Genomic DNA, 25986 nt, shown 5'->3' with positions numbered 1-25986 from the left:
GTTGTAGTGTTGTGATTACATGAAATGCCAAAAAATATTTATTGTCCACTAGCAACTTTTACTCATGATGGAAGTTTTTCCCTGCCCAGGAAATAGTGATGAAGGGGAAAGGGAAAGGTGGTGGTAGACACAATTTCACCTCTCAAGGCCTGAGCTTCCTTGGCATGAGGTCATCTGCTCTACTAAGTGGATCATGAGTGGGTAGAAAACCAGCAGAAATGTGGAACAGTGCACACCAGAGCCACTGGACAGTGTGATGTGGGTTGACCTGGCTTCACAGCTTTACAATACAAGATTCTGAAAGACTTGAGGTTTAACCTATAGGCAGGGACAAGGCTATTTTTAGAAAAGTTCACCAACAGCCTATGTTTTTAGGCCTTTCTACATCTGAAACTATGTTCTATAACTTTCCAGGTACTCTTGACTTTGAACACATTGAAGAGCAAGCAGAAGGCATCTTTGGAGGAAGGAAAGTATATTTTCAGTGTTCAGTTTTGTAGGTGGTTCTAAGATTGGGAAGCCTCCTTTTGTGTAGCTCTAAAAGGCTTTTCCCTCATTTTTCTAGGAAACAGCCTTTGGGTTTAGTTTATTTATCGGCTCAGGTCAGAATGATATTAATTGGCTGTGTCTGTGTGTGAATATCTATGTTTCCTGCCTGGGATAGAAAGAATGGAAGTAGGTTTCCCCAAGTGCATGTATTAAAAGATTTTTTTTTAATGGTGCAAAATAGAGTTGAAAGAAAGAGGGAATTGAAAACAAAGTGAGGTTAGCAAGATCATGTGTTTCTGCTGCTGGTGGACGCCATTTTTGTCTCTGAGCTCTTTAGAGACCATGCAACAGCAACAACCAAAACATACCTTGTCTCTAACATTAGATGACTGCATGATCCCCCTTTTTAAAAGATCAGATTACTCAAGGTTGACTTAAAACATTATTATGAGACTAAAATACCTTTAAGACTCGAATAGCCACAAGCTGGTATAAATACCCTATGCACATAGATTTTTTTTTTTTTTTTTAAGATTTAATTTATTTATTTGAGAGAGAGAAAGAGTAAGAGAGCACAGGCAGGGGGAGGGGCAGAGGGAGAGAGAGAAGCAAACTCCCTGCTGCGCAGGAAGCCCTATACAGGGCTCCATCCCAGGACCCTGGGATCATGAGCTGAGCCAAAGACAGGTGTTTAACCAACTGAGCCACCCAGGCACCCCCACATACTTCTTTCATATACATATTCTTGGTTCAGTTTTCTATTGCTGTGTAACAACTACTCCAGATATTTAGTGGATTTTTTAAAATAATCCTTTTATTACCTCTCACAATTAAATGGGTTGACTGGGCCTAAGCTGGATGGCTCATCTACTGGCCACTGTTCAGTCTTTTTGGGGGCTGGTGATTAGAACTGGCACATCCAAGGTTCTTTTACTCACATTTTTGGCTCCTTGGTAGAAATATATGTAAGACTGGGAACTCTCTCTCCTTCCCTTCCTCTCTCTCTACAGGAATGTCTTGGCTTCTTTGTAGCATGGTGACTAGCTCTAAGTGCAAAGGTCCCAACAGGATAGGCCAACAGTATACAACACTAATCAAACCTGCTTTTATCATGTTACTAATATCCTATTGGTCAAAGCAGATCACATAGCTGAAGGCCCACTGTCACTGTGGGAGGGGCCTACATAAGGAGGTATATACCAGGATGATCTGTTTTACTGGAGGACACCAATGTTGGCAGTCTACCCCAGTGCTTAATGTAAAACCAAAGAAATTCGAAATAGCAATATTATTTGCTATGATGAAAGATGTTTTTCTGAAACAGAGTACATTGAGTTCAGCGTGATTATATTCCCGTGTGCTCTGTGGTATCTCAACTCTCCCATCATTTTCTAATATTGAACATCAGTGAAATTGTCTTCACACCTTTTTGGACCATGTAGCATGAATAGAATATTTTCCTGCGAAGTCCTCTCTGTGCTTTTCTTGCTAACCTGCTAGCATTAAGGTCTCAACATTTGGCATTCGTTGGATTGTAAGTACAATATAGCCACAGACACAATCATTGAGTGGCAATGCTCAGTTATGTGGTGGTCTGCCATTTGATCCAGGCCTTGGTCACTAATTTTTTAATTATATAAATAACACATAGTTATCATAGACACTGAGATAACCTCTGACAGTTTGCTAATTAATCTCAGTTGAAGGACACTGAGTTGTCGTGATTCGTGGCGACATTCCTCAAAGCGGGGTCTGCAGACTGCTTGCTGCCAGTTTGGGACATAAGTACAGAACATGAGAGGAGGGACACCTGGGTGGCTCAGTGGTCAAGCATCTGCCTTCAGCTCAGACAAGATCCTGGAGTCCCAGGATTGAGTTCCTCATTGGGCTCCCTTTAGAGAGCCTGCTTCTCCCCCTGCCTGTGTCTTTGCCTCTCTCTGTCTCTCATGAATAAATAAGTAAAATCTTTAAAAATAAAATGAGAGGAATCATTTGGGCATTTTTACAGTAACCTGATACTGCCATATCTAAGTGCATGACCAGTGGACCTGGTATAGACTGAGACGTCAGGTAGCTGTGAAAGTGGAAATAAAAGCAACTGGTCCTTTGCCACAGGTACTTTGGTAGGCACTGGCTTACAGCATCTTAAATAAAAAATCAACTACTAATTTAGGAGAAACACAACTGTGTGCAGTTTTCCCACCATAGATGAGACCTAGCAGAAGAACACTCAAATCGAGGAGCTGGGAATCTGGATAAAAAAGCCAGTTCCTGTCACTGTGGGAAGGTGGGGACTTTGATTTACAATTGGACTGTGGTGAGATCTTCATTGTCCCCTCACCTCTTAAGATAGTTGAAGTTAAAACAGTAGTGTGTTATTACAGAAGCTCATTAAAACTCAAGCCTGCTGAGGTTGACTGTGGGGTTAGAACTCTGACTGGTGGGTGAGTCTGTGTGACAGAAGGGTGCGTGTGGCTCATCTGGCCTCTCCCCTTCCACGCACTCCTGTAGTGAGGAGAATACCCCCCTGGACTTGGATGACCATGGAGGCAGAACCTTCCTCCGAGTCTTGCTGCACTTGACGATGCATGACTACCCACCCCTGGTGTCAGGGGCCCTGCAGCTGCTCTTTCGGCACTTCAGTCAGAGGCAGGAGGTCCTGCAGGCCTTCAAACAGGTAGCTGGGGCTGCCATTCCTGTATGTGTGTGTTCGTTTTTGTTGTTGACTGTCCAAGAGGCTGTTGTGCACCACTGATACATCCTGTCTGTTCAGGTTCAGCTGCTTGTTACCAGCCAAGATGTCGACAATTACAAACAGATCAAACAAGACTTGGATCAGCTGAGATCCATTGTGGAAAAGTCGGAGCTCTGGGTTTACAAAGGGCAGGGCCCTGATGAGGCCATGGATGGTGCCTCTGGGGAGAATGAACATAAGAAAACAGAGGTGAGTGGAACGCCGCTCATGCTGCCAGAGCAGTTGGATGAGCTCCTCAAACAAGGGAATTTCCTCCTCTGGTTTTCAGTAGAAGTGCAGATTGTAGGATGAGCTTCATTCTCAAGAGATCTGCTTGTTAAGTGGCTGTAGTAACAGCCATTCTCCTAGGAAATAAGCTGCAAAATGGAAATTTAGCTGCTACTTCCGTGTCACCTTGGACCGTGGGGGAATAGACTTCGTTGTTGAGTAGATTAGCACCACATTTCCCTTGCAACCCCCCTGGGGAAGAACCTATTCTCAATAGGCTGGCCCATCATCCTCTCTCACCTCAGTGATATGTCAGAAAGGAGATGATGAGCAAGTGACTCAGGCTGAAACCCAGCATGGCTGTAGAAAAACTGTCAAACTCTCATTGTTTCCTAAATGCTGATGCCATTCCGAACAAACAGACCTATTGCCCAAGGGCCGAACAAACCACACTTACATTTATTTTGGTCCTTAGGAGGGGCATAACAAGTCACAAAAGCATGAGAGCACCAGTAGCTACAACTACAGGGTGGTGAAAGAGGTAAGTAGCCTCCTGCCTTTTTTTTCCCTCCTTTATTAATTCTCCAAGGAGCTACAGTTTTTGATAGTCAAGCTGAAGGTGCAAACACTTCAGCTTTTTTCTTCATGTAAAGTTAAACAGGGAGAAAGAAGCTTGCAGAGGTTACATACATGGGTTTTTGGTTCAGATCTTGGTTCAAATCATCCTATGCCACTTTTATCTGTAGTCCTCAATTTTCTCACTTTTTATAGGTTCAGCCATCACCTATATTTATATAGGTTTATAATGGACCAAAGGATTCATTGATATCATTGTCAAGGCTTTATCTCAGTGGACAGCATATAGTGTCCCCCAATTAGGGCTCTAGTTCTTTAGAAATCTTTGCATAATGTGGTTCAAAGTTGGGAGGTTGGGAGCTTTGTGTTTTGTTTTGTTTTTGTTTTTTTTTTTTTAACCCAGAGCAAACTCTTCCCAAGTCCCTGGCAATGATGCTGAGTCTCACCATTTTAGAAGATCTTTCTGAAACTACCCCACTTTTGGTTGAAGCCATAATCCACTTCACACTCTGGAAGAGCATGTTCTTAGCCATGTTGAGATTTGGTTTGATGGATTTATAGGGATACTACATATTGAAGGAATCTCCCTCATTTTAGGTTTAGTGTGCTGTGATCACTTCTGCCTCCCTGCTCATGACCAGTGCCTACAGTTTTTTCTCAGTCATGCTTCCTAGTTTTCTAAAATTGATATCTTTCATTTTTTTCAAAAAAAAATATTGTCTGGCTTTACTGAGGTATAATTGACAAAAAAAAAAATTGAAATCTCACTAAAGCATGTCACACAATAATTTGATAGATATACCCTGTGGAATGATTCCCACAGTCAAGTTAATTAATATATCCATCATCTCATACAACAAACGCTTTTGAGGTGGGCGAGAACTCTTACGGTTTACTCAGCAAATTTCACATATACAGTATAACTTTATTGACTGTTGTCACTGTGCTGTACATCGGAGCTCAGAACTGAGATATTGGTCAGAGGTACACACTGTGGATCTTTCTTTCTGACAGATTCTGATTCGACTCAGCAAACTCTGTGTTCAGGAGAGTGCCTCTGTGAGGAAGAGCAGGAAGCAGCAGCAGCGCCTGCTCCGGAACATGGGTGCACACGCCGTGGTGCTGGAGCTGCTACAGATTCCCTACGAGAAGGTGAGTGAGTCCCCTCCTGTGGCTGCTGCTCCCCAGAGTGGGGCAGATCCCTGGGTTTTCCTAAATTCTTCTTATTAGGATATCATTGGCGAAGACATGAAGCTGATGTGAATATAAGGCATATCTGGCCCACCTGTATGAAACATTATAAAATTCCATTGCCCATAACCTGCCTCCTGTTTTAAGATTCTAAATAAGAGTCCATTAATTCTCCCCTCCTTCCCACACCACACTGGGTGCAAAGGTTGGACAGCTCTACCTGCACGTGGGCTTGTGCTCCACAGTGTCCTCTGCAGATGCCATCCAGGCAGTTTAAGCACTACAGGTTACTAAATGCATGTGGGATTTTGGGGCTTACCCCAAAATCAGTCAGTCAGCAGTGTGCTGACATCTGGTCAAGTATTTGGATATATCAGGTGATACTTTGCTCTAAGTCCTTTTCTCCTGTTAGAAGTTACACTCTCTGTCCCGTTTTTTCATTTGTCATTTTTAGCATTTGGCCTGGACATGATAGGGTTTAGGGAAGTAGAGCAATAGTGCTTTGCACTGTGCAGCCTGACAGGGCATTTTCAAAAGTGTCTATTCACTTTCAAAATCCAGTGCAGTTGTCATGGTGTTCCCATTTGACAGATCAGAAGACTGAGGCTTGGGGAACTTTAGAGTCCCAGGACATGGACTTCTGTCTCTTGAGTTTACCAGAGACTGCCAGAGAAACTTGCCAGTGAAGAGTTGCCTGAAGGTGGCTCACTGCTAGTGCCTTCGGGGTACCAGGCACGGCATGGAGTCATTTTCATTTACCAGTTCATTTAATCCTTAAGACAGCACATGAGATAGGTCATAATTGGAGTAGCTCCACTTGAGAAGACTGTGGCCAGAGGTACAATACTTTGCTTACTTGGCCCAGCAACACATAGCAGAGCCCGCTCTGCTCAGTTATAGTGCAGTCGAGGTCTTATTTGCTATACCTGCTGCCCTGTGCTCAAGGAAGTTCTTGGTGAAGGCCACCACCATGGGCATGGGGACCATGTGATTCAGGCTAGCCAAGCCTTTCAGTGGCACAAAGTATATGTTTAATTCCTCTAGTAGGTCAGGACCTTAACTAACTTCAAATTAATTACAAGTGTGCATGTCATCCAAGTTTGATTGACATTTAGACTAGAACCAGCAAGTTGATTTACCTTGCTATGTGTAAAGAATGTGAAGATGTAGTTTGCTGGCCTTATTTTTGCCTCATAATATCATCAGTTTCCTGAAAGATATCCATCCATAGAGTAGTAGAATAACGAATAGGTAACCTGATTTGGTTGGAATTGGTGGTAGAACAGTGTGTGTGTGTGTGTGTGTGTGTGTGTGTGTGTGTGTGTTACTGGTTGAGAGCAGATATACCTTCTGGTTATGTGAGGTCTTTAGAGCTTGCCTGCCTTGTAAAAATCCATTTCACATGATGAAGCCTTTAGTTTCCATGAGCCCCAGCAGAGTCTCCCTTTAGCTGAAGAAGTCAAAGAGTACAGAACTGTTTGAGATTACTGCTGTCAACCAGCAGTGTCTCCCTGTCCCAAGGCCTCTGATTTCTAAGAGCTGGAAGGTATGCCACTTTCTCTGTTAGTGGGAGACAAATGTAGTATCTACTTTGTTGTATGGGGATTTGCTATTAATGTCCCCTTAAACTTGCTCGTTTTAGATTGTTAAAGCTGGTAGCTCAGATTCCTTCTGTTAGTTGTTCTGACAGATGTGTCCTGTTTTCTCCCAGGATTATTATCTAGACCATGGTGAGCAAACTGCAGACATGAACCAAATCTAGCCCACCACCTGCTTTTATACAGCATATTAGCTAAGAATGATTGTTCCATTTTTAAATAGTTATATTCTTAGTGGTACCAGCCTAATGTCCTCTCTTTCGCTTTTCGACCCACAAAGCCTAGAGTATCTGTCTGAACCTTGGTCTAGAGCAAAACCAATAGCTAACATTGATTGTGTGATTACCATCTGAGCACTTGACATGGATTTTGTCACTTAATCTTCATGACAACCATATGAAGTGTGCATTTGTATTACCTCCATCTTACAGATGAGGAGACGGAGGCCTTGAAGAGTTAAGTAGCTTGCCCAACATCATCCAGTGGTGAGTGGCAGATCCAGGATAAGAGCTAAGCAGTCTGGTTTCAGGGCCTGCCTTCCTAACTGCTAGACTCTCTGGCCTCTGAAAAGAGGTAGTATATATGAGAAGACATAGGGAGGCTACTGTGAGCTAAATGAATAGGAGGGATGATTCCGTTACTGGAATTCTCCTTTCATTTTTACTGTATTAAAAGTTTTCTTGTTTAGAATCGGTCAGTAGGTTTTAATCCATTTTCTTATCATGGGGCATCTAATGCTTTACAACTACTGAGTATTTGTTTTTTACTGTAGGAAATGAGAATCACATAATCAGCTGTGTGAAATGCCTGGGGCAAATATTATCCCATCTTGCAGATGGGAAAACTAACTCTTAGGTTAAATTTGATGCTGGGGTGACAAGGAAAGGATTATGACAGGTATATTTGCCTAGATTTATAATCTAAAGATATTTCTAGACTAACGTGTTATCTCTTGCCAAAAGTTAATGCATACATGCATATGTTAGGCAGATTAAAAAGGTTGAGCCCAAGAGCTGGGGTGATGTAGGCTCACCAACAGTGATCAGTCAGCTGCTGCTCTGCTTTCACTCTGTTCTCAGAAATGGGGGATTCAGAAATTTCGGAAATTGCTAGAAATGGAATCCAGAGACTCCCTCTCAGCTTCCACTCTGTATTGCATTTTTCCCAAATAATTTTTGTAATCTGCCGGCTAGTGGAAGAGAACATAAGAGAATTGAATAAGTTACTGGCTTCTTTGCAGTTTCAGCAGTGCAGCACCCAGCACCCCAATATTTTCACACAACACGCACTCAGGACACACCTTCAGAACTCCACTTGGCAGGTGATGGATGTGTCATAGAATGAGGTCTGCTGGCCTAGCAATATGTGCTGTCTCCTACTGACCTTATATTGTCCACAGCCTGGCCCTATTTTCAACCTGTTTTTCATCTCCCTCCTTCCATATAGGCTGAAGATACCAAGATGCAGGAGATAATGAGGCTGGCTCATGAATTTCTGCAGAATTTCTGTGCAGGCAACCAGCAGAATCAAGCCTTGCTACACAAACACATAAACCTGTTTCTTAACCCAGGGGTAAGAGTTAAGGCTGGTTTGGAAACCTGTGAGGGGAGGAGGGCAGGAAGCAGTACGAAGAGCAACTTGTGCTTTTGCTATTGTGACCATGGGGACTTGTTATAATGCAACATTCATTCCAAGGGGAACATCGGGACCAACTCTCAGGAGGACATAAATACTCCCCATCTTTTTAGGGGAGAAGGCAGGAAAGGAAGGGAGGAGATGGTAGGGCAATGTAAGATATTTATATTTTCTCTTAATATTCTTCATTACATCCAATTTTAGCACCAAAGAGTTGCTGGTTCTCACTCTCCAGCCATATCCTTCTGAGATCATGCATAAAGTTTTCTGTATACATAATACATTATGTACATACAAATATATAATATATTCATATAAAGCATAATTGTAAGATATATTTTAAAAGTATGTGTTGTGCATTTTTTTTTTAAAGAAAAATGGTGATGGACTCTGCACTTGATTTTGGACTTTGCTTTTTTCACTTAATACATTGTGGCTATTTTTGCAAGTCATAGATATATAAATTTTTCTCATTTTTGATGAGACTTTGTAATGGCTACATGGCATTCCATAGTTTGGCTGTAACTTTTTAAAAGCCATCCCCATATTAGTGAACATTTAGGCAATGTCTACTGGCTTTGTCAATCTTTCTACAGAGGACATCCTTGTAAATACACGTGCATACACACATTCATTAGGACCACTAGAGCTTTGGAGGAAAGGACTGCTAGACTAGGGAGTAATACTCCCTCTTTGTTATGTATGGGAAAAGAAAAGACAGAAGATAAAAAGTTTAAAGTCCCCTGCCTCACACTAAACATAAAACTCAGTAACTCTGGGTTTAAAAAAAAAAAAACAAAAAACAGAATAATCTTCCTAGAAGATAACATGAAAATATCTTGATGACCTGGTGGTAAGTGAAGTTTGATTACACAGTATACGAACAGCACTAATTATAAAGGAACATATCAATAAACTGGACTTCTTTTAAAAGTTCAGTTCACCAAATGACATCATTAAGATCATCCACAGGCAAACCAGAGGGTGGGAGAAGACATTTGCATTGCATGTGTCCAGTAAAGAAGTCCTATCCGGAATATATAACAAACTCAAAAAAGTCAATAATGAAAAGGACAACCCACTTTTTTTTAAATGGGTAAAAAAAAGTTTAAAATGAAATCATCCATAGAGGAAATCTAGACAACAGGACAAGGTAATCGGCAGAGAAGTGTAAATTAACTAAAATTTGCACAACAAAGTATGACTAAGACCAAAACCACCAAGAACACTATAAATCTGCAAGGGTGTGGAAAAGCTGTAGTGTAAAATGGAAATTGTTCTCATTTTTTGAAAGCTGTTGGGCAGTACTTTACCAAGCTAGACGTTTATGCTCTACAACCCAGCAATTCCACTCTTGGGTGTCAACCCAACAGAAATGCACATATATGAAAGTTTACCAGAAGACACATTCAGGAATGCCCAAAGCAGCACTATTTGTACTGAGTGTAGTATTAACTACTTACCTAAAACTGGACACGCCCCCAAATGCCCATGAGCAATAGACTAGATAAGCACATTGTAGTTTATTCATGCCACGGACTATACATAGCACTGACCATGAGCAAACTGCTGGTACATGCAACAACATGTTGACAGCATTGCAAAATGCAAATTTTGAGCAAAAGAAACCAGACAGGAGAGAGTATATGAGGCTCAAAAGCAGGCAAAACTCATCTGTGGTTGCAGAAATCAAAACAGGAGTTAAATTGGGTGACGAGGCATTTCGTTTCTTGATCTGGGTGCTGGGGTTTCCTGTGTAGTTCATTGAGTTGAATACTAGTGATTTGTTTCCCTTTCTGTGTGTTTATTATGATTTAAAAAGATGGCAGAAAGTGAGAAAGGAGAATACCTCTTTGTGGATTTAAATTCTTCTCTCTGTGTGTTTTGGTAGACTATCTTTCTCACTTTGTACTCTGCTCTAGCCACAGAGTTTTGACCATTTCCCTGTGCTCCTGCCCTCACTCTTGTGCCAGATCCTGGAGGCAGTAACCATGCAGCACATCTTCATGAACAATTTCCAGCTCTGCAGTGAGATCAACGAGAGAGTTGTCCAGCACTTTGTCCACTGCATTGAGACTCATGGTCGAAATGTCCAGTACATAAAGTTCTTGCAGACGATCGTCAAAGCAGAAGGGAAATTCATCAAAAAGTGCCAAGACATGGTCATGGCTGAGGTGACACTTGCATTTATAATCCTATCTAATAAAAAACATAGGATTCCGGTGGAAGGTAGAGTACTGTAATTAAAAGAATTGATCTGGGATATGATTGTAGGCCATCCTACTTTACTGGAGGTGTGACTGTTGACTTCCCCAACCCTAAGTGTGCCATTCCTATAAAATGATGGTGTGGTGGTATTAGCTGAGATGCCAACTTAGTGAAATAATAGTGACAATAATAGCTAAGATTTATTGGAAGCCTCTGATACCCTAGTCACTGTTCTAATCAGTTTGCATGTAATCATTTATTTAATCTCTTGACACAGCACTATGAGTTAGGTATCATCTTTGTCCTCAGTTTTACAGACAAAACTGAGGCACAGTGAGGTTAGATAATCCATGTGGAGTATTTATCACAGTATCTGGCACCTAATTAGAGCTTATAAAGGTGAGTTGTTCCTATGTAAATATTACTGTATTTGTTTTGACTTCTGTGCCAGCCCTTTTTGGATCTTCTGTATTTCATGGAGTGCTGAAATTGATTTAATCTTAAGTAGATTTATGAGAAGCCCTATACAGTCCTGGGGACAATGTATAAGTAAGAATGCCTTGATTTTTTGATGAGGTTGAAAGGAAGGTGTATCTTAATGAGAAGTGGATAATTTGGAAGTGTGAAGAGAGAAAGCAGTGCATGAAAGAGTCATAAGAGTTATTACTTTTCAAGCATAAAAAGATGGAAATGGTTTTAAAAAGAAAAATCATAGCCTATTAGGTTGGAAATGCAAGTGCAAACTTAAAATACACATTTCCACTTGATACATGAGTGCTGGTCTGAAGACTTTCTCTTCCTTTGATAGTTTTTTAAGGCCTCTGTCATATACCTGAATCTGTTGATTGAAACGATGAATGAAATTTAGATGAGTTCAATAATATAGGTGAGACTGGTTTTGGAAAGCAGATGCTGGCAGAGCATCTCTATTTCTCTGCAAATAGATATTTTTTAAATGGTGTCCCCACCTCCTCTGCAGGCTTGTAATATAAACAAGCCCTGTTCTTTTTATAGCTTGTTAATTCGGGAGAGGACGTCCTCGTGTTCTACAACGACAGAGCCTCTTTCCAGACCCTGATCCAGATGATGAGGTCAGAGCGGGACCGGATGGATGAGAACAGCCCTCTCATGTACCATATCCACCTGGTGGAGCTCTTGGCCGTGTGTACCGAGGGCAAGAACGTTTACACAGAGATAAAGTGCAACTCTCTGCTCCCACTGGATGATATCGTCCGCGTCGTGACCCATGAGGACTGCATCCCTGAGGTGAGCAAGCCTTTCTCATGGCTCTGCACATGGCGTGTGGAGCTGTGGCTGGCCTAGATGAGACCTCAATGGTGCAGAGACCTGCAGCTCATTTCATACTGAGATCTCAGTTGGTGGAAACATTGTCTCGAATGCCAATTTTGTGGATGAAGAAAGTTGGGGGGATGTTAAGTCTTTCCTGTGGTCTCCTTGAGAAGACTGGGAATCTGCTGCTGTGCTTCTGCTCTTGGAAACTTAATAATTCAGCCTGTTGAGCAAAGAGAATTTGATTGGAATGAATATTTGAAAAATGAGATTGAATGGGTTGAGGTATAGTTCATGAGCATATAAGACCTATTCTGCAGGTTTATTCTTTAAAATGAAAATTTGTGTTGCAAAAATAATGAGTGACGATTATAAAATATTGAGAAACTATATGTAACCAGTAGGAGACTTAATCTATAATTCCACCACCCATAATAAATACCCATTAGGTTTTGGAAAGGATTCCGTCCAAGCTTTCCATTTCCTTGCATATGTATATTGGCTAGTAACAGAAACGACAACAACAAAAAAGTGGATCATTTGGTATATGGTTTGCCTTTGTATGTTTAAAATATATACTGTTAATTTATGTCTTACACTAAATATACATATATTTAGAGCATATGTAGTATGTATCTCCTATATACTACTGTGTTTTAGAGGATTTTTTTGAAAAGTTAATACATTTTGAAAAGTTCAAATAAAAGAGACTGAGTAAACTATGAAAAATCTTCTAATCTGTCCCCTCCCACCCCACAGAAAATCATTTATTATGTTCTTGTACCTCCTCTAGAATTCTGTATATAGACATTCCCCCTCTCCCTACCTGCTCCTCCTTTTTAAAACACAAAAGGTGATATTCTGTGTACATTATTCTTCTTTTCATATCAGTCCATAAAGAGATTCCACATTCCTTTTTTATAGTTACTTAAAAACTTTATTGTATGGATGTACTGTAATTGCCCTACATGGTTGTTCACCTGACTTATGTGGATATAATGAGATGGTTATAACTGGTGATTTTAATGGAGAAAATGACAAGATTGTGTTTTTATCACACACCATTCTATCAGACTTTTGGACTCTTATTTACCTGATAGATGAAAATGATTGTTCTGACATAGTTTTGATTTGCATTTCTCTTATTCCACATATATCAAATTGGTTTTTCCAGAAAGGTCTGTTTCTATCTCCAGGTTAAAATTGCATACATTAACTTCCTTAATCACTGCTATGTGGATACGGAGGTGGAAATGAAGGAGATTTACACCAGCAATCACATGTGGAAATTGTTTGAGAATTTCCTCGTAGACATCTGCAGGGTAAGGCTATCTGGAATGGAGGGGTAGAGCAGAAGTGTGTGTTCACGCATGTCTGGACATCCTTATGCAGGCATCAAGAAAATATCCACATAATTTCAGCTTGCCAATGTAAGGCACAGGGAGGCAGATGTGGCTCTTATCCTTGCACATGTCTCATTTCTTTCTACCTTTTACTCCTAGCTGAGAATAGATTTTATTCGTCCCATGTCAGGGAAGATGGATTATTTCTGCTTTTCCTTTCATCCCTTATGAATTGATTTGTGAATAATAATGTGAGACAAATTAAAACCACATTTATAAGTTTTCTTTTCCGTGATGATATTTCTCCTCAGACACCTTCCTGAGCTTGAGCATTTCTCTCCTCCAGTGTGGTGTCGAGGATTTTGTAAAGCACTTGCCTTTGCATCTGTTTTCCTACCCAGCAATTGGGTGGGGCTTCATACTCTTGATTTGTTTTTGCTCTAAGCTTAACATTAATTCTAAGCCCGCAAGACCTACTACCTAACAAGGTATACCGTATATTCAGTATGAGGTTTGTGGTGGTGGATTTGGGGTAGAAGTTGCCAGTAACCAAGAAAGGATAATTTTGAGATGAATCTTAATTTTGGAAATATAATGTTAAGTGCATTGTAGAGTCCTAGATTGTCATATTTTCTGCTTCATGGTACAGTTACCAGTATAAGACAAGGAATGTTACAAGAACTTGTTTTATTCCTAATCAAGGACTTTATTTCATAATACTCAGGTAATGGTATCACAGACATATATGTATTTTTTAAATCTCGAATTCCCCCTAGTCTTTTAACCCCATAAATCTAGGTTTTAGAGATTGTAATGGAAGGCCTGTTTCATTTTGATTTTATATATTTTTTAAAGTAGCTTCTACACCTGTCTTGGAGCCCAGTGTGGGACTTGAACTCATGACACTGAGATCAAGACCTGAGCTGAGATCCAAAGTCAGAGTCTTAACTGACTGAGCCACTCAGGCACCCCTGCTTTGTTTTGTTTTGTTTTGTTTTTTAATCAGTGCTGAGCAGAGTTTTCTGGAAAGGACCAGATATTAAATACGTTCAGCTTTGTGGGCCATCTGGTCTCTATCACAACTACTCAACTCTGCCCTGGTAGTTTGAAAGCAGCCATGACAATATGTAAACATGTAGGCATGGCTGTGTTCCAATAAAACTTTATTTATAAAAGCAGCCACCTTAACTTTGCTGACCTCTACATGACATTATTCAGAAAGGTAAAATCAGTAACTAACTTCATTCTCTTTATTTGCCTACAAACTGCTCAGCATTAAGCTTAGAACATGGTAGTTAGTTAATAAAAGTTGATTCTTGTTTGCTGTTCATAAATTTTTATTATAAGCAATGTTAGTGTCTCAAACTGTAGGACTATTGAATTTGGTAGTATAACTTGATTTTTAAAAATGTATTTTCTAAACCTTTTCTTTTAAATATCTGATCTTATTTTAAGCAGCAAAATTAAGTAGAATCAAGTAAAATCTGATGTCTCTTCTTATCCCAAAACTTAAAGGCAGTGACTCTGACTCACAGCGCACTACTTTCAACAGCATTGCAAATCAGTAACTTTTAAAAAAAAATTTAAATTGTATTTAAATTCAACTAACATATAATGCATTCAGAAGTTGAGGTCACTGATTCATCAGTCTTATGTAACACCCAGTGCTCATTATATCACATGCCCTCTTTAATGTCCATCACCCAGTTGCCCTGTCCCCCCATTCCCCTCCCCTCTGGTAAATCAGTAACTTTTTGAAAATTGAAGTATAATTGACACATAATGTTATATTAGTTCCACTGTACAACATAGTGATTTGACAACTCTGTATGTTAGGCTACCGTAACATTTTTATTTTGTGAAAGAATGTTGTAGATTTGGAGAATATCACACACAGTGGACCTCACTGATATATTTGATTCTCTTGATTATGTGAATTAGGAAACCATGGCCTACAACAGGTGAATGGCTTAACCAGGAAGACAGTTTACTTTTAGGGGAAAGTAAAGACAACTGTAGGTACTATGCCTTTTGTTGCCTTTTAAGGTTTTAGATATGCCACACGTGGCTAGGAACTTGAAACCAATGGCTTTTAGGGCCCATACCAATTTTAATGTTTTGTCCATCAATATGTTATATCTGAGTTGACTGGCTTCTTTTTCTGCTTGATTTATTGTTATTGTTATTTTAATATCTTAGAGGTAGAAATATTGACCTACAAGCCTTTACCTTTCATTTGTTAAGGGTATCCAGCAGGAGTAGTCACAGATTTCTGAATTCTACAACTGACTTGCAGGTTTTGGCCTAATGTCTGAAGCATCCAATTGCCTTGCAGGCCTGTAACAACACCAGTGACAGGAAACATGCAGACTCAATTTTGGAGAAGTACGTTACTGAAATTGTCATGAGTATTGTTACTACCTTCTTCAGTTCTCCCTTCTCAGACCAGAGCACGACGCTGCAGGTAAGAAACACAAGTGCAGGTGCAGAATATTCATGGCCGAGCTTCAGCAGTGACTGTTGGTGCAGATTTGGTACTGAGCAGCTGTACAGGAGCCATTCTGCAAGGCATTCATACAAGATGCTTTTCTTTCTGTGGAGGGCCCCTCGGCTAAACAAGCACCTGAGGATGCTTTTCCATACCAGATAATTCTATCAGTGATTTATTTATTTTTTTTCCCTTAAGATGCCTTTTCTTCTCCCTTCAATCTTATTGATTGCTCCTTTACAACCTCAGAAGGAGAAGCAGCTTTCAGATACATGCTAGCATGTTATTAACACTTTCTAAAAAACACATTTGGAGATCTCCGTTCTTACTCCCAAGTGTGTGCCTAGAGTGCATCCAAAGTGGTGCATAGCGTGAGAGGCCGTGACAGCCATGGCAGCAGGGCTGCTACATGGCGTGACTCCATTGACATGTGTACTCCACTGTGTGTGGCGCTCCTGGGGTTGCGCTCTGCAGCAGCCTTGCATGAGGATTCTCACTGTACTTCCAGTTTCAAAGGTACAAATCCATGGAGCCTTGGAGATTATTTCATTCTTTGACTTGGAAAAATCATTCTTATTTTTATAACTTCCGTCTGGCTCAACTGCCTTGCAAGTCTTACTGCAGGTGCATTCGTACAGCCTGCAGAATAAAAGCTGATCTTAGTCTCCATTGGTCAGAAGAGAAATATTAACCATCCTTGTCACGGAAAGAGGTAGATGCTGTCCTAGGGTTGATGGGAGGCCCAGGGTTGTTGGACTACAGACAAATAATCCTAACGAAGGTAAATTCTCCAAGGGAAGGGTGATTCATGGTCAGTATAATACAGTACATTAATTAGATACTGTTACATGTCATTAATATACAAAGAGTTCATGTAAGCCAAAGCAACCTATGAAGTAGAAGATACTATTCTCATTTTGTTGCTGAGTGAGTGAAACTCAGAAAGTTTAATTACCATGCTCAGAGTCACAGCCATTAGGTGGAATAACCATGATTTCAACCTACTTCTCTCTGACTCAAAAACTTGAAGTATGAAATTTTTAGTGGGATAATGTCTATATATATTCTTGAGTAATTAGGAAGCAGAAACCAGTTGGAAACCAAGCGCGTGGGACGCCTGGGTGTCTCAGCGGTTGAATGTCTCTCTTCAGTTCAGGGTGTGATCCTGGAATCCCGGGATCGAGTCCGGCATCGGGCTCCCTGCATGGAGCCTGCTTCCCCCTCTGCCTATCTCTCTCTCTTTGGGTCTCTCATGAATAAATAAACAAAATCTTAAAAAAAAAAAAAAAAAGAAGAAGAAGAAGAAGAAGAAACCAAGCTCATGAGTTACTAGAGACCAGAACATGCTCCTCACCAAGTACTATTACACCAAGAGCCAACTAAGAAAGCTGCTTTGGTTACTAAGATTGGACTCGCTTCTTTTTATAATTTAGAGTGGCAATCACCACTGCAATGCCCATTCTTCTATAGATTGTGAAACAGTATTGCAAAACCAAAATGTCAAAGTAAATCAATCAAATTAATTGGAAAACCATTAAACAGGAACTTTTGTTTTGGTTTTCCATCTTGGTCACTACTCTTTGCTCATATTGCCTTTAGACTGAAACCAATTTTTGGACCACCTAATAAGCTAGAACTGTCAGAGAGATGAGTCTTCAATATAAATGTTGTAAGTTCCTAGTGAGACCCAGGTTGTCTATATCTACTTAGAATACAAAGTCCAAAGTGGTTTTAGCTTTGTTTTCTAAGGGGGAGCTAATGGATTTCTAAAGCATTTATTTTCAAGGAATACTATTTTTGGAGCTCTCATAGCCTGTCTTTTTTTGTTTATATGCTGAAAATCATATGCCTCATTTCCCCAGCTAGATTTTTACGTCCTTCCTGGCTTCCTTCCTTGTTTGTTTTTTTGTTTGTTTCCTTCTTTTCTTTCAACTCAAACATATGAGGAAGGAAAATGGTGAACTTGGGTTTGTCTGTGTTGCATTTATGTTGCCAGTGGAATGTCTAGGAAGAGCTGGAACTGTGGGATCCAGGAAGGAAGAATAAAATTTTGGAGACTTTTGAGCAGGATAAAGCTGGTTTCGAATCCTCACTCTGCCCTTTACCAGCTCTTTGGACTTGCCTTGGTCACTGAACTTCAGAACCTCTTTGCTTACATTTGAAACAGGAACATAATACCAACCTTGCAGGTTTTTGTGAGCACTAGAGATAATGTTTATGAAACATCTGGCATAATGCCTGTCACATAGGAGGTGCTTTATAAATAGGAACTTGTGCTTTTCCCCACTAGACTGTAAGGTACAGTAAGAAAGGCATAGTTATGCCTTATGTGCACAGTTGCCTCAGGTGCTGCTCTGTCCCTATTCTTGCTTCGTGCCTGGAACCTAGTAGATGTTAACTGTTTGAGATAATAAATGTATCTGTGAGACTCAGGAGAGGGAAATAGTAGAATCCAAATATAAACATTTTCTGATTGAAGTTGTGGCCTGGAAATAGAAATTGTTTACTAAAAGGGACTGAGCAGAGTGCAAATAATTAAAGACAAGATACAAAAGAGGCCAGAGGAAGGTCTTTATCACACACACAGGATGGGATTAAGAACAAACAGGGCTTCATTATCTCAGAAAAGGGAGGATTTTATGAAGAAGGTGATGGGCAACCATGTTCTTTAGTCCAAGAGGTCACATGAGCTCATGCCCCCAGATTGCCCATTGGAAGGGGTAATTAGGAGGTAGCTACCCTGGCCAATTAATTCATCTTTTGTTTATCCAGGGGTCGGATGGGAACAGAGTAGAGGCCTAATAAATATTGGTTCGCTTGAATAAATTTAGTTAAAGGATACTTTTTTCTTTGAGTTTGGGTTTTGGGTTCTCATCCCAACTCCAGCATATACTAGCCAGTGGGGTGGGTGATGATACCACTGTTACTTTCTTGGGTCATGGTGAGAAGGGTACAGTGAGATATGCAAAAAGCACTTAGCACGTGGGAAGTATTCTCCATAAATGGCTTCTCTTATGGGACCCTTGTGCTCAGGAGCTTAATATCAGGGTTTCTCAGCCATTGTCTCAGGATCTCTATGATCCTGTCCTCTATTAGTAACAGTTTGCTCTCTTGGGTGGCTGTGAGGTGTAGAACAGAAAGTACTTCCTTAAAAAAAAATGAGAGATTCTGGTTTGCAGGTGAACTTAGTGGAAGGAGCTCAAAGAAGCCAACTCACTGCTCTGCCACCATTTATTATTATTATTATTCTTTTGTATACTTTCTTTTACCGTTTCTGGGGCTCCAGTTTTTATTTATAGCATAAGGCAATTTCGTGTGCCACAGGGTTGTTAGTTGAGGTCCTAAATGAACTTTTTGCTTGAAGAATGTGGCACTTATTATGTGTAAGTTTCTGAACATTGTTCATAGAACAGGTTCTGAATTTTTATTAACCTGCTGTATTTTCATCTAATAGAATTCCTCCCCCTGCCCAGCACTTTCTGTTGTTTTTTTTCCATCTCAGAAACCTAAGTTTTTCAGTGCTTTTTCTCTTTGCTATATTTGCTGTTTTTTGGAGGGACTACACAAGTCCTCGTCCCCCAGATTAAAAACCAGTGGAGTGACTCACTGTACACAATAATGCTTGCCTTCCAGGTCCAAAGCTACCCTGACCCAGGTAGCTTCGAATAAAGACCATAATAACTTTGAAATGCATTCAGAAATCACTGTCAAACTGATTAAGTAAACATTGTTCTTTCATTTTAAAAAGAGTATAGGTTTATACTGTCATAGGGATAGATCCTACTATAGAGTTAACTTATTAGTAAATGAATACTTAGAATAACCATCAGAACTATCTTCTGTTTAATATCATTGGAGACATTGCTAGAAATAAGTAAGCATTCTCAGTGAGATCCACTTATCAGTTTGTTTTTTGCTGATTAAAAACACAGGTTCTACTTATAGGAAATAGTGTCTGGAAAGAACTTTGGGTTAATCTGCCTCAATTCAATGTATTGGGTGAAGTTAAAGCTCAGGGACCTGAGGTAATTTGCCTCAAGTCCTATAGCCAGTTGGTAACTGGATAAGAATACCCATTTTCAGACATTGATTCCACTGTTTGTTCTTCTGGTCAGACTTGGATGGTGTCAAGTTTGTAGATGACCTTAAAATGCTTCTGATTTTTTCCTCCTTGGGCTAGGCAACTTCTGGAATCCTGCTCATAACTGGTCACCCCTTCTCACTCTTGCAAAGAGTCTTACCATTAACGCACGGTTCAGTGCAATGTCTGTTTCTGATCAGTGTATCAGTGATCTGCGGGAAAGTCATACCACCTGTCTCTTGGCCTCTCTTCCTTGCAGACTCGCCAGCCTGTCTTTGTGCAACTGCTGCAAGGTGTGTTCCGAGTTTACCACTGCAACTGGTTAATGCCAAGCCAAAAAGCCTCTGTGGAGAGCTGTATTCGGGTGCTCTCTGATGTGGGTAAGATATCAGTGCAGTTTGGATTGAGTGCAATGAAAATGAATTGCCTAATAGTAATAAAGGCTGCTGTTTCTTTAGCACTTATTCTAGCTCTTCTAAAGCCCTGCTCTCAGAAAGTTGCAGAGGCAGAACTAGCACTGAGGTCTTCTTGATTGCTTAACCCTTGCTTTTATCTACCAAGCCAGCATCTCCCAAAGTTAAGAGCCAGTAAGTCCCAAAGAAAGCTAGGCTTTGAAAAATAAGAATCTATGCATGGTTCAATGTTAGGCAACTCTTGGCAAGTCACAGTACACATGAGCTAATTCAAGGCTCTGAAAAGTCTCTCATTCAAGAAACTAGTTTACTCTAGTAAATGTATTTGACCCTATGGAAACTTCCTGCAAAGTACACGTCAGATCCCAAGGAACATCCTTTCTCAGAAATGGTACACTGATCCCTTTTGCCTCTCGATGATAAATGGTGCTCCCTTCCTTCCTCCCCACCCCTCCCTCGTCATTTCACTGGCAGCTTTGAAAGGAAGTCATGAAAATTACTGCTCCCTTCACCCTGACTTAATCAGACTCTATTCCTTAGTCCTGCTCCCCTTCATAACTGTTAAGCAAAGGAATCATCTTCCCGCCTAAATTTAAGAAAAGTTATCTCCCCATAGTAGCTATTTAGATCCTGCAGACAGGCAGCAGAAGAAGCAGGAGGGTTCTTAGCACTGTTTAATAGCTGTCCAGCAAATACAGATAGTGTTTATTAGGGTTTCCTGCCTGATTTCAGTCATCCCATCCTGATTTCCCTGAGTCTTGTCTGGTAGGTATTGGTGTCTTTTTATTACTTACACAGCACCACGTCACAATAAGAGATGAGGCTTTTGAAAGTGTGTACATTATAGGTTCATAATGTGATATCTCAGAACCAGGGCTCTGAGAAAGTATCACCAAAACTCATTCCTCTGCCCATACAGGATCATACATCACGAAGTTGTTGCATAAAGTTTGGGCAGGTTGCCGAGTTGACCAGCCCAATGCTCATTAGGAAGATGCAATGTTTTAATTGTCTTGGCACTGAGAAAAGATGGAGGGAGGTGATGTCTGTAAAGTGGCAAAGCATGAAAACAGCACAGCACCGCAGGAATTCAGACCTGTATTCCTTGAGGGATACCTCCTCCTGTCTAAAATCACACCAAAGTTTACTGTTTTCATGGTTTATCTTCAAAAAGATTATCCAAGGCACATAGTTGCTAGCTAACTATATGCTATGCATCCTGGTTTTTATTTTTATGTTATTTGTATCGTTTCCCCAGATTTCTCAACTGCTTTATTAAAGTGTCAGAAATTTGTTGGCTGGCTGATGGTTCCTTTCCTCAAACTGTGTGGTTTTTTGTTTTTTGTTTTTTTGGGATTTAAACAGTTGCTTCTCAGATTGCTTCTTCCAGGTGTTGGTGTCATTTTTGCAATTAGATTCAGGTAATATAGCACCTTCCTTGCTTCCGGTCTCACAAAGCATTGAAGACAGGAAATCGTTGTCTTGTTTTTTGGAGGTTGTTGGATTTTCCATATGGAAAAAAGGATTGTTGGTCTTATTTACCTTTTTTTATTAAACTTTTTATTTTGGAATAATTTTAGACTTCTAGGAAAGTTGCCAAGATAACACACAGAGTTCTCATATATTCCTCATCCAGTCTCCTCTACTGTCAACATCTTACATCACCAGGATGTTTTGGTCAAAACTACAAAACAGATGTTGGCCCAATGCTATAAACTAAACTCCAGACTGGGCACCACTTTTTTTCGTAAATGTCCCTTACCTGTTCCAAGATTTAGTCTAGGCTCCCATGTTGAATTTAGTTGTGATAGCTCCCCAGTCACCTCTGGTCTGCAACAGTGCCTCATACTTTACTTGTTTTTTATGGCATTAACAGTCTTCAAGAATGCTGGTCAGCTGTCTTGTAGAACATCCCCCCTTGTGGGCTTGATTGTTACTTTTCTCATGATTATACTGGAGCTTAAGAGGGGGAAGAAAAGAGCCTAAATAGGAAGGATAGCTTATGTTATTATAAATGTTATCATTTGTATTATGCTTGGCTTGAATTGGCATTTTGTAGATTGTTGTGTAGAATATCACTAAGACTTTTTGGAAAAAATAGTTTGTTAGCCAAATGAATCCCCATCTTGATAATTCTTAAAATGTTTGAACACATAAGATGCCTTAGGATGTCTGTCAATCACTGAAGAAACCATTGAAGTTTAACTGACTTGCCTAAACTTTGACCTTAGAATATGTTAACATATCTCTAAGCTACTGCCTCCCCCCCAACCCCCGAATTCACATCGAAAATCCCTGACCAAAGGATGGAAAAGTTCATTTGAGCTCCTCAGTGTTCACATTCAGTGCCATGCAAGTGACATGTTTTGGGCATGGAAAAATCTACCTGAGGGGTGATGGGTAGTTAAGTCTGTCTTTGGGGCTTCTCCCATGCAAGTTGGAGGCTCATGAGTCTTCTTTGTTCTGTGTAGCCAAGAGCCGGGCCATTGCTATTCCTGTGGACCTCGACAGCCAAGTCAACAACCTCTTTCTGAAGTCCCACAACATTGTACAGAAAACTGCCATGAACTGGCGGCTGACTGCCCGCAATGCGGCTCGCAGAGACTCTGTTCTGGCGGCTTCTAGAGACTACCGGAATATCATTGAGAGATTGCAGGTAATGCCTGGCCCAGAGAGGAGTGAACCTGAGCCTAGGCCTAATGTGGTTCCCACACAGCAGTGCATCCATGAGCCAGAGAAAAACCCAAGTTTGGCCATAGAGAGATGTCAGCATATGAGAGGATAGTCAAGTACAGTAATACATGTAGGACCAAGAAATGTAAAGCTACTTGGGAAGAGAAAAGCTCCTAACAAAGTCATGGTTTTTAAAGGTTATTCATTGATTTACAGATTTCTTTATGTAGAATGGGGACTCTGCCCTTATCAGGAAGGAATATTTAAGTATTACAAAAGGATACTTAAAATAAGGGCATGAGAGCTTCATTATTTTTATCACCCTGGAATATTTAGCCTCTTGAATCAGATAAGTATAATAATGCCTAAGAAAAAAGCCTTTTTTTTTTTTTCCAACTGAAAATAAAGTATTACTAACTTCTACCTGGATTGTACTTTTTTCTTAACACCTATGAAGATATCTGTCCCTTTGTTAAGGGGAGAGTAGTGAGTATTAGGTGTATGTGAAACACTTAAACATACATCTTAACATTGACATCTTTCTTTAACAAGCTCTTCAAGGGATTCTCTCTCACAACCTGGGCCACAGTTGGAGATTCTCACACTAAAGTTGAGCCTGCTGCAGCAGTTAAGGGCATGATCTCAGGCCAGTGCCTAAGGTCAAACCCCGACTCCATTGCTTAGAAATGATGTGTCCTTGGGAAGGTTACTTTATTTCTCTGTGCTTTAGTTTCCTCATTTGTAAGGTAGGATAATAGTAACACCTCCCTCAGGGGGTTGATATGAGGATTACAAGGCTGGTTCTTAGTGCCTGCCTAACACATCACAACAGCCATTATTTCATGCTTTTCTGTTGTTCTAGAGATTGGCTGGCCTCAGTAAAGTGTTTCTTACCCAAGGTCTTGAATGTAGTAGTTTCGGTAAGATGGCAGCTGCAGTTGGACTTATCTTAAAATCTTGCATATGTTGGGTAGTTGATGTTGGGACCCTCACTGGAGTTGTCAATGGAAGCATCTACATGTAGTGTCCCCACGTGAGGTTGGTGCTTACTTGCAGCGTGGTGCCAGGTCCCAAGATGAGCACTGAGAGAGTGAGAGAGAGAGGCAGACAGACAGTGGAAGCTATAATGCCTTTATGACATGGTTTCAGAAGTCATATAGCATCACTTGTGTCAAATTCTGTTGGTCAAGGCAGTCACAAGTGTCAACTGAGGTTCATGGGAAGGGTCATATAGACCACCGTTTGATGGGAAGAGTGTCAGTGATACAGTGTAAGAGGAACATGCAAGAGAAGATATATTGCAGTGGGTATCTTTGGAACATACGGTTACATATATGTGGCATAGAATAGAGCTGGTGTGTAGTGAACACTTGATCAATGACAGCTGCTATTATGATTATTACTATTACTGTCATTGCTGTTATGACTGTAATAGTTATCATTAGATAAAATAAATGAATCTTCATGAGGTTACATAACCTGCCTAGAGATGCATTCATCGGCCCCACTCATCCTAGGCACTAGGGTAACAGTGGTGAGCAAAGCCACAAATGATCTTTGCCTTCATAGCTTCTCGAGTTTTGCAAGACAGACATTAGTCAGCTAATCACATGGATACAAGTAAAATGACGAGAGACAATGCTGCAGAGAAGTGAGAAGTGCTATGGAAGGCTGCTGAGGAACCCAATTGTGCCCAGAGCTGGGATGGTGATCCAAGAAGGCTTTACTGAGGAGTGACATTGGAACCAAGATCAGAGGAATGTAGGACTTACTTAAGGAAAGGAATAGAAGGGAAGAAAACAGCAGGTGAAAAGAACATCATATGGGACAGAATATGACACATTCAAAGACCAAAGGAAGGTTAGTGTGGCTGGAGCCCATAGAGCTGCGAAAGTAGGAAGGAGTTCTTAGGTGAGGGAAATATTTTCGTCCTTACTGTGACAGACCAGTCTTAGAGATAATTTGGTTACAAATACAGTGCTTCCTGACTACTATATTTTTAAAGGGGAGGCATATTGTAGATTCATAACTTTGAATGCACAATATTTTTGCCTGTTCAAACTAAATGAATTACCTGCAACCAAACACACCAGTTTCTTGTGCTCTTCTTGGATTTATTATATATTCTTGGGAAATAAAATATGTAACCTAGCTAATGCTTGTTATGAAGACCTGACTAGCGGCTCAAAGGATCCTCCTTATCTAATGATTTATTGTCTGAGTCTCTGTAGTTACAAGATTGCCTAGGACAGCAGAAGTTATCATAATGTAAGAACGTTCACTTGCAGACTGACTACTTATATAATTAAACCCCATTGATACATCCCCCTCACCTAACACCAGCATATTTCCCTACCCATTGCTTCACCATTCTTATCTGTTGGTCTCTCCTTGATTGCTGACTGTTAAACATTTGACAATACAATGCAAGTCAATTGCAATGTAAAGTTCAAACCTCGCAAAAGATGCAGGATTTGATGAATCTGATGTTGAAGAACTGCTTCAATCCCTTGCAAATGCCATAGAGAGCTTTATGTACTCTCAAAGGGGAAAGTGAGAGAATTTTGCAAAAATGACCCTCTTTTTGACTGTTTTGTGAACGTCAATATGAATTAAGGGGTATTACAGTATGCTCTTATTGGGAAAATTTCCCCCTGCCAAAGAATTTGATTGATTTATGCATTCTTTATGTATCCTAAATATTATTGAGTGATTACAAATTTTGTTAAATATAAGAAAATAATATTCACATGTTTTCGTTTCAGTTTTGGGGTAAAAGATAAATCAGTTCTTCTTTGAACATTCCCTGTGAAATTTGGATCTCCTGTTGAGCTGAATGCAATTTAAGTGGCCTTTGCCATGCTAATCTCCTTGGTTAACTAGGCCTGCCTATATCATCCAACATGCTGTGTTCAGCCCCTGTCTTAGCCAGCATGCTTCTAGTTAGGTTCTGAGCTACCAAGCCATCCAGCAGACTTTAGCATCTTTTGAAGATAATTTCTCATCTGTTTTCTGCCATTTGCCTTTATATGGTGTTTG

The 25986-nt window shown here is 40.3% G+C and overlaps 1 protein-coding gene and 1 long non-coding RNA gene across 14 annotated transcripts in view; one reads left to right on the top strand and one right to left on the bottom strand.

Moving 5' to 3' along the window:
* Positions 1–25986, top strand: part of ITPR1 (inositol 1,4,5-trisphosphate receptor type 1) — a 319048-nt gene that overhangs the window by 167644 nt on the left and 125418 nt on the right. For 12 of the 13 annotated variants that reach the window (XM_038565792.1, XM_038565791.1, XM_038565790.1 and 9 more), the window contains 12 exons: positions 415–469; positions 3001–3166; positions 3263–3433; positions 3927–3992; positions 5042–5179; positions 8263–8388; positions 10425–10625; positions 11674–11925; positions 13146–13271; positions 15628–15756; positions 20121–20241; positions 22746–22930. In XM_038565792.1, the coding sequence (XP_038421720.1) occupies positions 415–469; positions 3001–3166; positions 3263–3433; positions 3927–3992; positions 5042–5179; positions 8263–8388; positions 10425–10625; positions 11674–11925; positions 13146–13271; positions 15628–15756; positions 20121–20241; positions 22746–22930 (1736 nt within the window). The remainder of the gene's footprint in view (positions 1–414; positions 470–3000; positions 3167–3262; positions 3434–3926; positions 3993–5041; positions 5180–8262; positions 8389–10424; positions 10626–11673; positions 11926–13145; positions 13272–15627; positions 15757–20120; positions 20242–22745; positions 22931–25986) is intronic. The other variant, XM_038565795.1, reaches the window with a different exon arrangement.
* Positions 9956–24049, bottom strand: LOC119864640. The gene is made up of 2 exons (XR_005374671.1): positions 23842–24049; positions 9956–12172 (listed from the first exon to the last, which is right to left on the bottom strand). It is a non-coding gene; the product is annotated as an uncharacterized LOC119864640 (long non-coding RNA).

The sequence above is a fragment of the Canis lupus genome, chromosome 20 (assembly GCF_011100685.1).
Source record: "Canis lupus familiaris isolate Mischka breed German Shepherd chromosome 20, alternate assembly UU_Cfam_GSD_1.0, whole genome shotgun sequence".
Lineage (NCBI taxonomy): Eukaryota > Metazoa > Chordata > Mammalia > Carnivora > Canidae > Canis > Canis lupus.
This window is presented reverse-complemented; position numbering and strand designations above follow the sequence as displayed.